The 12,979-nt window shown below is 40.9% G+C and overlaps 1 protein-coding gene across 1 annotated transcript in view; it reads left to right on the forward strand.

Annotated features, from left to right (window-relative positions):
* ajap1 (adherens junctions associated protein 1) overlaps positions 1-10,156 on the forward strand; it is a 50,403-nt gene extending 40,247 nt beyond the window's left edge. Inside the window, exons 3-6 of the mRNA XM_026153618.2 lie at positions 7,163-7,250; positions 7,391-7,633; positions 8,966-9,098; positions 10,016-10,156. Coding sequence (XP_026009403.1) covers positions 7,163-7,250; positions 7,391-7,633; positions 8,966-9,038 — 404 coding nt within the window. The 3' untranslated portion in view covers positions 9,039-9,098; positions 10,016-10,156. The remainder of the gene's footprint in view (positions 1-7,162; positions 7,251-7,390; positions 7,634-8,965; positions 9,099-10,015) is intronic.
* Positions 10,157-12,979: the final 2,823 nt, after the last annotated feature.

A 12,979-nucleotide genomic window follows, 5' to 3' on the forward strand; every position in this document is an offset into this window, starting at 1 on the left:
CCTTCTGTCTCATTAACAGAGATTGAACTATTCTCATGCATGTCATCTGTCAGGGCATCCGTTTAACACCTGTGAAGTTTTATTGGCTTGCAGCCGTAGGTTTTTATGATTATGTAATTAAATGCCTTCTCACAGTATTATAACCTTTGTGGTTAATCACCAACATGCAATCTGTAGTTTCTTGTATTGAGACAATATGCCAGCATTGTGCATGTTACACATTTTACTTTGTTTGGATTGGAGTTTTTCGGGATACTGTAAGCAAACAGGCTCCTGTTGATCCTGCTCTCTCTGGCCATCATAGAGGAGCTGAGGGTAGGGAGCGGAGGCGGGTGGAGGGGGGGGTGTTATAGCTGTGGAGCCTCCAGATGCTCACTGATTGTTCCTGTTGTTTGTGCTGCTAGCAACTTCAACCCCCCTCTATTCCACGCAGATGGAGCTGTCAGCTCCATTATGGATATGAGATGATTAAAACTCCAGTCAGCAAAGCCACTACTGATAACTTGGGCCTTGTTAGATGATCTGAGGGTTGCAAGGTTAAATGTTGCAGTGTTATGTTGGGCCATCGAACGCCACCACGTGTTCCCGAACGGTCCCGTTGAGCCGTGCGGACCTGTCGGTTGCTTGTAGAGGATGTTTAAAATGCACAGAACAGCATTCAGCGTATGAATTCGAGGTATTTAAACTAAACGGATCCATGTGGTAACAAATCACGTCACGCTATCAAGTTTGTGATGGACGTGTGGGTAAAGTGGATGGAGTTTACATCCACTACGGAGCAAAGTGAGAGCATGTAAAATGTACATTAAGCATCCCAGCAATCTATTTTTAAAGAAGGCAGCGCGGCGAGCATTGTAATGCAGATTTTTGACCTGTGCACACCCATATAGGCGTACAATGCAGCCTCTTCAACAATGAGAGATACACATAGAGACAGAGAGAAATCACTTCTCCCAACAGTTACCATGGCAATCCAATAAGGTTGCCTTTACTCTCTGTATTGACTCTCAATAAAGTGAGTAAAAATGAATCTCCTTTTCTCAAGCATTAAATCTGGACTTAAATGCTGATGCCCGGCGACAGGCGTGCAGAGTCAAACCCCCCTGTTCCTGATTTACAGAAATCTCAGCCAAGAGGAGCTGAGCGGGCTTCACTGAGCAGATGCTGTTTCACTTTCTGTTTTCTCCAGCTCTTTCTCCGTGGCTTGACACGTCCGCCTCAAGGAAGAAGACTACAGATGTTGACCGAGACACTGTTTTGGCTATGTTAGATTGTTCTGTCAATCAAAAGTGCTTAGGGAGAATTTTTAATATGACTTCTCCAAACTCTTATTTGTTTTATTTTTGGAGGTTTTGTTGGAAAAATAAGAGAGTGAGAGAGAGAGATATTGTATTGCCTGCCAGTTTTAGGTCCAATCGCCTGGTCAGCAGTTCAGCTAAGCTTTTTGTTTGGTTTACAAAAATGCCTCCTGTCACCAGCATGATAGTACACAGATTTTTCAGAAGGTTGTTTGAAACTGCCTCAGTAGCAATGCCATTTTACACCCTCCTGAAAATTGCAGTAATTTTCATTTGTTTGTTGTAGGATGAGCTCTTGTGTGCTCCCTGCTGTTTCTAATACAGAGAAGGACAGAAGAGGAGCGCATGTTTGTGGGAAAAAAGGCCTTACTGGAGCAATAGACTCTAGCTACTTTTTCTTTTTGGCAATGGATTGTTGCATTTGCCATTGAGCTTGACTTATGCAGCAATGCTTTTGACATTGAGAGAAAAGATCTGTAGACTAATTGTTTCCGATCTTTAGCTTTCTTCCTCTCCCCCTCTCGCTCTCTTTCTTCCTCTCCCTGCTCCTCATTCAGCTCTCTTGTCCGCTTCTTCAGTGAGCATTTTAGATTGCTCGGTGACTCTGTGGAAATCAGCCCTAGACTGACACTTTGACACCAGCATTAATTGGCAGTTTCTAGCTATCAGTAGGCAAACCTTTGATGGAAGCCCTCTCCTAACCTGTTTTGCTCAGTCTTGGAGGGTTTATATAGGCATGTATTGGGTATGCCAGAACAAACACACATTGCTCTCTGTGGAAATGAGGTTGCTCAACCTCTATAAGCTAAAAGTCTGGTTTACAAATGAGGACCCTTTCCTACATTTTTCAGGTGCTTTTAAGCAAATACTGCGTGAGCTTTGGTGCCATTACCTCTAAATCACTTTGCAAATAATGCCTAAACCCACTACATGTAGACGATGCAGTATACACACACACACTCACACTAACACAATAACTCATACATATGCACAGTGATTAAATATAGATTTTCTTTGTAGCACCATCACCATTGAGTTGTTGCATCATTCTAATTTACGAATGAAACAGCAGACAGACAGATCTTGCATCTCAACTACTGTTTAGAAAGGCTAAAGTAGATTCCTTGTGCATGGAGACGATTTGAATGGTGTTTGCACAAGAAGAAATTTTGATATGCCACTGAACAAATAAAACGACTACTGCTAATATTATCAAAATAAATGATGTCCCTGTAGCTTGCAGTCAGCATTTGCCTGGGTTGAGCCAATCCCAGGCCAGCTGTTTCATGTCAACATGCTGTTTTCTTGCTACACTTTCAGGTCTGACTCAACTGCCACTATTCAAAAGCTAAAAATAAATCTAATCTCATTTAATAACCCGTTAGCTATAAGGGAAAATAACAATTTGTGTGCATAACATTTTAAGCCAAAGTGATATTTCAAGACACTGACGGCTGAGGAGTTTTACCCATATAAATCATACTGGATTTTTAGAGAGAACTGCTGTGACTGTATTTTCCTTCATAAAAACAGCCATAACCATCACTCCACAACTCAAGAAATTGGTGACTTATAAATATAAATTAGTAAATCTTCTGATTAGAGATGTGATTCTTCAGATTAATGCAGCAACAGTGTAAAAAGTGGATGTTTTTCCACTTGGAGGCAGCAGAGTAAACACAACACCAAATTTTTTATACAATTGTAATGGCACACATGTCAATAAAATGTTTTTGCTTGACACTTTGAGCAGACTGAAAGTCCCATATTCACTGGTATTAGTTTTGTGTCCACTAAGAAATGTGCTGAGAGAAATGCCTGGCTGTTTAGCTGCTGACTGTGCCTGATGTTTGGTGCAAAACAGGTAGGAAAAGCTAACTACGGCATCCAGAATTAGAGAAGATAAACTATGTACATAAAGAGAAAGGTTGATGGTTTAAAACTAGAAGAGAACCTGGACTTCACAATCCCCTATCAGTTATCTTGCACTTTTAAAGAAGGCAATCTAGAGGCGAAGTTTTCTTTCTCCAATGCTCCACCACTCTGTAAAGGTGGGGCTGTTATTTTTGGTGTACATATATCTGTAAAAATGTTACTGTATTTTTGTTCTTTTGACCTTTTTGCTTTGATGAGACAGATATTTGTCTTCGACGCATTAACGTCACATTAATTGACTCCCCAGAGTTTTTGTGTCTAAGCTGTCGCTCTTTTATTAAAAATAGGTGGCAAGGGGAAATTTAATTTAATTGTACTTCTTTTTGTTGACATGTTCATCAAACTGTCATAGCAATGAAGGTGAAAAATCTCATTTATTCCTTGCTGGGAGCATTGATGGGAGCTCCACAGAGGTTACAGGCCAGCAGTCCCTTCCCTTTTGTATCACTTCATGTCCCCATTTCCTCTTCCTTCCTCCCTCTGCCTGTGTGACTCTCTGCTGCTCTTTGTTTGGCAGTGATTTGACCAAACAAAATCTAACTGGGTATCTCTAAAGCAAGGTGACTGCCAAAGGTGATTTTTCAAGCTGACTGCCAGGACACAATGAGTTTTAGATAGAGAGGCCAAATTTCCCTCCCTCCAACTGGCAGTCGTGGATTAAAATAGAACTAGCCTCTGCACTCAGATTTGTCACCCGTGTCATTATCTGCTCCATTATTCCCACAGCCTTAAATGTACTGCCCTGAAAATTAAGATGCAATAGACTTAATGTTGTGTTTGTGTTGCTGGACCTCACATTCTTCTGTACAGTTGTTTCATTAAAGGACATGTGATGAAAGTGTGCTTGTTTTGGCTCCGAATGGCAGCTGGAAGTAACTTTGATTTAACCCTCTCAGGCTCAAATTAAGTTTTTGTTGCTAATGCACAAAAGAATACCTGCAGTGGTACTTCTGAGTAAAAAAAACTCATAAAATATGTATGTGGGGTAATCAGGTTGTTAGCTTTTACTTGTTACAAATCTGCAACGCCTGCCTTGAGAGGGTTAAATACCATTAAAAAATAGCAATAAATGGTAAATGGCCTGCATTTGTATAGCGCTTTTCTAGTCCCTAAGGACCCAAAAGCGCTTCACACTACATTCAGTCATTCACCCATTCACACACTGGCGATGGCAAGCTACATTGTAGCCACAGCTGCCCTGGGGCGCACTGACAGAGGCGAGGCTGCCGGACACTGGCGCCACCGGGCCCTCTGACCACCACCAGTAGGCAAACATGGGGTTAGTATCTTGCCCAAGGATATTTGGCATGCCGCCAGGAGGCAGCCTGGGATCGAACCACTGACCTTCAGGTTAGTGGCTGACCTGCTCTGCCACCTGAGCTACAGCCACAATAAGATGTAAAGCCGCATCAGTAAGCCCTGCACAGCATGTGAATGTTTGCCTAGCGTAGCCAATCACATTCCCCTCATACAAAATTATAGAATTCTGAACATGTTTACAGACATCAATCATCATATTTGTCAGTTAATGGCAGTTTGTAATTTACTAATTGAAGTTCCACTTGTTTCCTGAGCTGAGGAGTGTCCATAGGAGGCTGGAAAGGAACACAGCCTAATTCTGTCCCATAATGGGATTTAATCAGTAATGGCTTTACAAATCAAATTAGTGCAGCTTTTGATTTTAAAATCTACTGACTGGAAAGTCCCCCTCTTTCAGTCTGACATCGATATAAAATGAAGCAATCCTCAGTGGACAACTCAACTATCGATCAAGGTCAGGTTGGAGCTGTATTGTGCCTGAATTTGGACAGATGTTAATTTACAGCTGAACACTTTCAACTTAACAGCTTCAGCATAAGCCTGGCACAGGCAGAGAGGGGGGTTAGAGGATACAGAGGGGATATGAGGCAAATGCAAATGACTTGCCAGATAAGTTAATGTGCCTTTGCCATGGCAAGGGACCCTGATTGCACTGGGAAGGTAAGGCTTCCCTGAGCCAGCCAGAGATATCATTAATCCAAGGTTGACCTGGTATGTCTTTTGCATGGTCCTGCCCATCTAAGTTTATTGTCTAAGAAGAGGCTGTTTAGACAGTTGGAAGGCAGAGGAGACGTTGTGTGCTTTCTAAAATGACCGAGCAGCACTTCCTTTTGAGCGTTTCCCGAAGACAAATTGGCTTGGATCAGCAGCCAGGCAGCTGGCTGATGGAGAGGTGAGATGTATAAGGCCCACGTGGGCATTTTCATCATGACGGCTTTTCTTTCCCTTTTTTCTCTTTTTTTGGCTTCCTGCTGCAGTGTGTCATTGTGTCCTAGTCTCTCTCATGCTGTATCACTCACCCACACAGATACACACTAACCTTACAGTACAATGCAATAGGCTTGCACTAATCCTTACTTTAGACATGTCCTGGGCAGTTTTGTTTGGATTACTCTCCTCTGGCACCAGTGAGAGATCAGCACACATGAGTCTGAAGTCTTTAAGTAATAAAAGCGCTTTTATACTTTAGTCATACAGAACATACAAATGTGGGCTTCATATATATGTGGAAGCTGATTAAGATGTCCTGCATAAACAAAAGGCTGAATACTTGTATGGCTTGGCACTGTCCAGAAAGCTTAGCAAACAATCGTAGTGATTGTGTGAATTTACAATGATATGGTTGCCACCAGGTTGACTTGTGATTATACAGAGATTTGCGGGTTTTATAATCCTCCTTAGATCAAATAATAATAAGCAGTGATTCATACAAAAGTGTTCTGTTCTAAATTGACCACTAAAGACTCAGTCCATATGAGTTATCATTTTGTCAGCTAGCAACCACTCTTTCCTTCTGATAGCCCTATAATTGGGGTTTAATTTTTTCCAATAATGATTTTCTAAGAGCAGGGAGACACGTCCAAATAGATCTTACTCAGCCCAGAGTATCATGAATATTAACAGTGAGTGGATAGGAATGTGACCTCAGAAGTCCTTGCAGTGACTGAGTCAGTGTTTACTGTGGTTCAAATTTTGACTTTATCAGTAAAGAAGTGAAGTACCACAGAAATGCAGGAGTATATATAACCTCAGTCACCGTATGCTACCTGCCCAGCACCAGACAGCTAACAAACACAGTTAGCAGCTAGTTGGAGAAATAGTGGTATATGTGACACCAAACTTTAATTTAAGGTTTCCAAAAACACCTTAAATGTGGAAAAATGTTTCAGTTTACACAACAAACCAAACATTCAAGTGAATGCAATCTTTCCTAGGCGGGCCATGACTAGTTTGCCATCTTAACGTGGTAGTACTTTTCTGCGAATTATATATGGTCATGTCTTGTTGCCCCAAATCAATTAATGATTCACATAATGTGCGTGTGTGTCTTTGTATGTATGTGTGTAAGTGGCCTTGGTTGTTAGCTGTGCAATGGCATGCCTCCCTTTAGAGCGTTCAGACTGCAGATCATCTTTCGATCTGTTTTTTTTTTTCATGCATAAAAATATACATCTATAACATATCAACTTGTTTGCTCTCATTTAATATTTAAATAAAAGCCTTGGGGCAGTATCTACAAAGACAGCATTATGGAAAAACATGTCAGTTCTTTTTTGTAGAGCTACTGATTGTGAGTTTGGTGACATAATATAAAGTTCCGATCTGCAGATTAGAAAACTCACTTACCCATTCGAGTGGACTGTACTGTAATAGAATAATTTCTAATTCTCAAACTCAGTCAGTGTCACCAGTACACTTTGCAGCTTGTTATCCTCTACATTTTAAGAGGACGGCCTCGAAACTTTGTCAAGTGCAGCAAGTTTGTGCAGTTCAAAAAACAAAACAGAAGTGAAGTGCTTGGCCGTGTGCTGTGAACAACAGGGGAATCCATTTCCTATACAAATGATTGTAATTCTCTGCTCTCCTGCACATTTCTGCCCTTTTTACAGGTTTGGCAGTTCACCAGATAATCACAATCACTGTGTCTCTCATTATGGTTATCGCGGCCTTGATTACAACACTCGTCCTTAAAAACTGGTAGGAAAGATTCCTTTACTTTTTGCTTCACGACACGTCAGACGCGCACCCCCGTTCCTTTTCAGAAACCCTAATAGATGAACGAAGGTACAAGGTATGATTTTATGTTTGTTTCTTGTCTTTGGTGCGTGTTTTTGTAGCTGTGCGCAGTCTGGAAATGGTCGCCACAATAGCCATCAGCGAAAGATCCACCAGCAAGAAGAAAGCTGCCAAAACCTGACAGACTTCACCCCAGCTCGGGTGCCCAGCAAGGTGGACATATTCACTGCCTACAACGACAGCCTGCAGTGCTCGCACGAGTGCGTTCGGACTGCCGTACCCATCTACACTGATGAGATGATCCAGCAGACGCCTGTCTACAAGACTGCTTATAACGGAAACAGGTACTGACTGTATGACAGGTGGATGCATGCTTCCCAGTCATTCAGCACTTGGAAATCCACAGTGTGAATGTTATTAGCATGTGGCTTATATTTTATGAAGCTCCGTGCTGAGCAGCAAGGCTTGATCGGTTTAAAATAGGTTAAAAAACGTTCCAGTAACTCGTACTCAGGATTAAGAAGCATTAAGCAGAAACAGATGAGAATAAGAGCATTGAAATGTCGACCACGAATCCTCACATTCGTCTCCAAGCTCGTGTTTTTACCCCGCAGCCACAGTCAGCTTCAGTCGGTATTTTGCTCGAGCAAATCTACACATAAATTGGCGGACTGCTTCCCATCACCTCATCCATCTGCCGCATGCCTCAGCATGTTCAGGCTGCACACACACAAAAAATAACATGTTCTACTGATTTCTATTGGTGTAATGAGTCAGCTGATAGATGTCTTTACTGTGTCGTTTTGTGTCTGGCTCTTCATGGGAGTATTAAACGTTGGCACAAAGGTGTATGCTTTGAACTTCAATACCTGCAAGTTATGTAATATCAGTAAATACACTTTACATGCCCAAGTTTACTGAACATGTAAAGTGTTATATATACAGAGAAACATTAGGCGAGAGATGTGTCTTTGGTGAGTCGTTGGTGCGTTTGCATTCCGCTTTGCGATTTAACCGGACAGGTAGGTTTCACATCGAAATCGCACACACTTTGCATTGCCACGCCGACAATAAGTTGGTGGAGTATTCACAGTGTTTGCTGTCTGAGTGGATAACATAGTCATCTAAGCCGCAGGGCCAGCAAAGATGGTCACACTTACTCAGTGAATCCAAACCCTGTAACAGATTCATTATGTTGGCAAGGATGGCGGGATAATTCATCTGCTGTAAATAGTCTGCTTTTAAATTACACAGGGATGGTTAGGTTTTTATAGCTTGTTTTTCACAGGTTAACCAACAGCACTGCTGAAAAATCTAGGATTTTTTTTATTTTTGCAGAGCAGCCGTCCGAGGCTGACATAGACCTTCACCCAGTGCAGGTCTCTGTCACCCCGCTTGTGTACGTGACAGTGGTACCGTGTTGATTTTGGCACTTAAGGCTACCAAGAGACATAATTAGGCCTTGTAGCGTGTGCAGCATAAAAAAGAAGAAGTCTTATGAGAAAAAGACACTGCTCACCAATGATAATTTTAGAATCAATTATAGGAGGTTTACTATCAACTAATATGTTGTGATGGTATCTAATATAAAAATGTAACCAGTCTGATTACATCATTTATATTCACAAGTTAACTTCTTGCAGTGTGACTCTGACTTCTTGCGTTTTGCCTAACAGGCCCTCACCAACTGAAAGACAACTGATTCCTGTGGCCTTTGTGTCAGAGAAGTGGTTTGAGATCTCATGTTGACGAGCTGAAGGCCTTGTTCATGTTCTGTGGGTGGAAGAGACTTCCTGAATTCACGCTTTGGTGGGTACCGCAGCACTTTATCCCCTTGTAAATAATCATCTGAGCCTTCGATCCCCATGGTGATGCTGCCCCACTTTGGGAATAAAAGGGAACTTGGCATATGTTTGTTATTTGTGACATGATTATGCTCCCTTTCCATCTTGTTCCCTTTTGATATAAAAAAAAACCAGGAGGAATCCGGTTCAATGCAGTAGCCGGGGTCTTTAGCTGAGATAAGAGACTAATTATGTGAATATCAGTACTATGGTCACTGTTAATTATTTCTCCTCTCACATCTGAAACATTTTCATTGATATTTTTGGTGCCGCTTTCATTCTTACACCAAAGGTGCATTGTTTGGCGCATTTCAAGGAGTAAGGGGCACTTTTGCTTGACTTGTGACACATTTTTATGCGTGGCTAAAATATGCCAGAATGGGCCAGCATTTGAAATTCAAAGCGTGAACGTTAAACACATGGTCTAGCCCCACAGTGTTGCTGGAAGGTCAAGAAGCGGTGTAATGTTTGCTATTGACCCAGATTTTTAAGAGGAATAGATTGCCAGCAGGTAACACAGAGAGGCAGGGACAGGGACCCTGGGTTATCTGGACACACATTAGTCTCACTCAGCTTAGCTTTCCACAGCTTGCTCCCTGTGCTGGAGTCATAAAAGACATAAGATCCCTTTTTATCTTTGCAAATCTTGTGTATTTTTTAGGCTTAAGTGTATGCAACAATAGACCTTAACTGTACTGATTTTTAATACAACACTGCCCTTTCATATCATGTAAAAAAGGCACTGGAGTCACATGTTTTTTGAGACAAACCCATATTCTCCCTATAATAAGTCAGAAGCAGGCTAGCTTTGTGTGTGTGTTTAATTTTGCACTGGCAACATAATGAGAAGTAACTGGGGTTGTGTTCTCTGCATCTCCACAGGATCCAGTTGGAAACAAGAAACACAAAAAAACAGCTTCTTTTGTAAAATAGCGTGATCTTTGGACACTGGTGAAGATATTTATTTTTCTAGAGTTGACAAGCAGCAGCCATAACGCTGCGAAAACCATATTTCCAAGAACCTACGGTCATTTAGATATAGATTATATATAAATATATTTACAGGATGTATGGAACTAGACTGTGGACGTCGCGGATGTCTCAAGGAAAACATTAGCCCTATCACAGAGGAACTCAAGGAGCTTCTTCGGGAGGAAGATGAACTGTATTTCTGAACAATGTGCCAATAATGCCACTATGTGCCACAACCTGGATGGACAGAAGTTTCAACAACGACTGATGGACTAAAAAACAAGCCGACAAAAAAAGAGCGTTATATTAACCCTGTATCAACTGCAGTTACATTTTTTTCTTTTGGTTTTTGGTTTTTAAAGAAATATGAAAGTACAAAAAAATGCTAAATGTATTTGAATATGTTATGAAATAGTTTTAAGAAATGTGTTACAAAAGAGTCTAAAAGATATTTATATGAAGCACTATTCTATTAGCTGGGGAAGAGAGATGATGGAAAACGGTATATGCTTTATTGGACGGTTAATTTAAGAAAAAAAAGAAGAAAAAAAGTTGTTTCTACCGGTCCCATTTTAAAATCAGAATAGTCGTGTCTATTTTTTTACACACAAGAGTCTGCCACAGCCCTAACGGGGGAAGTCAGAAGCGCTTGGAACCACTTTTTAAATACTCCCACCTAAGCTGAGGTAATATCAAAGACAACCATCTGAACACATCTGGTCCAAGCCAGTACAGCGCCCACCTCGACTGCTTATTATGTAAGATTTGCATCTGATTTAGGAAAATGGAAAAATACACAAAAGGCTTCTGTGGCGCAGGCGTGTGTCCTCGTTAGATCCCACAGCGGCACATTCACGAGTGAGTACAGCCACAGACTGCATGGAGCTTGACAGGACATTCATACTGCCTCAGGTCTGTCTAGCTTTCTCGCACACCTCGTATCAGTCTCTTGTCTCAGCAGCTGTCTGGGATAAATCTAACGGTTTAGATTTTGATCCGAGCTCCAAATTAAAGGGTAGAAGAGATTTAATCTGAACCTCCTGTGTTCAAATAAATTGTGGTCATTTGCATAAACAGCAAAGTTGAAAAACGGATAGTAATTGAACATCCCCACCCAACTCCCAACTCTCGACCGGTTTGACAAATTAGTTGTTGAGCCTGAAACTCTTAAATTATAGGCGGAAGTCTATGTAATTCCATCGTCAACCGATTTGTTCAAGGTGGAATTAAACAGAAGAAATGGGAAGCTAAAAATGTGGTGTCCCTCAGGATCAAAATGCATGGTTTGTTTAACTGTGGAATGTAAGCAGGAAGGAATCCCCCATCAAACACAGTAGGTTTTTTAAGGGTTCGCGCTCTCCAGACCCAAATAAACTCTTGAGGACAATGTTTAAATCATTCAGTAGTTAAGCTATCACAGCCAGGATGTTTGGGGTTACTCTCGGATAATTTGTTTTAATTTGTGCCGTAGAAAGCTGAGCAAAAAGGGGAAAAAAAGGACAGAATTAAGAGGAAAAAATTCTATTTTGTACTTTCAAAGGCCTAAAAACACTCCCTCTGTGTTTTGTTGTAGTAAGGGGATTAAGACAAACCAATCTGCTGCTGCCAAATTGGTTTAAACTTCTGGTGAGGAAGGACAGTAAAGCTCTCCTGAGAGCTTCCTAGCACCAATACTTTTTATTATCATCTTCAAGCTCCTGAAACAGATTAGCTTTGTGCTACGAAGCTTTCGAGAAAGTTGTCTGTTAATCTACCTTTTTATTTTGCTGTGGGTTTGTACAAAGCACAACTACAATTCTGCAATTGTAAATGTTTATGGCTATAGACAGCAATATGTACAGATATAAATGATGGGTTTTACTAGGTATAGACGGTCGATCTCCAGTACTTCACTTGCTAGGTTTTCGGACTTGTACTCACTTCCTTAAAGGATTCAAGACAACAGGTTGTCCCAGTGATCAGTATCAGTACGTGGGAGCCATTCAGGAGGTGTCGAGATGGCTTGGGATAAACACTGTGGTGCAAAACTCCTGCTCTGGCCAATTCACAACATGAAACTCATCTCATGAATGACACATACCAGTGCAGCCTCACGATAGGCTGCGTTGCTTCTTTGACATAACATATATTTTTTTGAATGAACAGTGATATCTTACTAGTAAGAGGGTTATGAAACTTGCTGTAAATTATACACGTGTAAATGTATTTTCTATATATTTGCTTCTATTTGTGTACAGGTGTGTTCTATTTTTCAAGACCTCTCCCATTTTTTGGGAAGGTTTCAGCTAGGTCGGGGATAGTGTCTTTGTTTACATGTGTAACTATGGTATTTCTTTCAAAACACAAAAACTAACCTTGTGCCAAGCTTCTTACCTGCACTTTCAAGCAGTTACTTGTATTATATCTTTAGCTAACCAGTATAATACTTCAGTAGACGCTGCAATAGCTCAGAGACTGAAGAGTGATTTCCAGGTGGAAAGTAAAAACAGTACCGAGTGGTTTTAAACGGTGTTGTGATCATATCTTGGGTTCAGCTGTATCCATGGTTGGCTGGGAAACCAATGACTTGCTCTTCTTAACTATCATTTCTGCATCGATTTTAATAGACAGTGTATCATCACATGAATTAAAAAAAACAAAAAACAAAAAAACTGTTAATCCAACAGTAGCTGCCAAGAAACTAACTAAACTTGATTTAGACTGGATTGCAATCATTTGTCACCATCCTCATTTTGTATTTGTATATACATACTGCTACAACTGCCCCAGAAAATGTTATTTACTGTAATGACTCTGAAAATAAACCAATATCAGCATTTATTAAGCATATAAGAAAATCAGGGAAAGACATCTAAAGGAAAACTTTTGAAAGGA

Source organism: Astatotilapia calliptera, chromosome 20, assembly GCF_964374335.1.
Source record: "Astatotilapia calliptera chromosome 20, fAstCal68.1, whole genome shotgun sequence".
In the NCBI taxonomy this organism is placed as follows: domain Eukaryota; kingdom Metazoa; phylum Chordata; class Actinopteri; order Cichliformes; family Cichlidae; genus Astatotilapia; species Astatotilapia calliptera.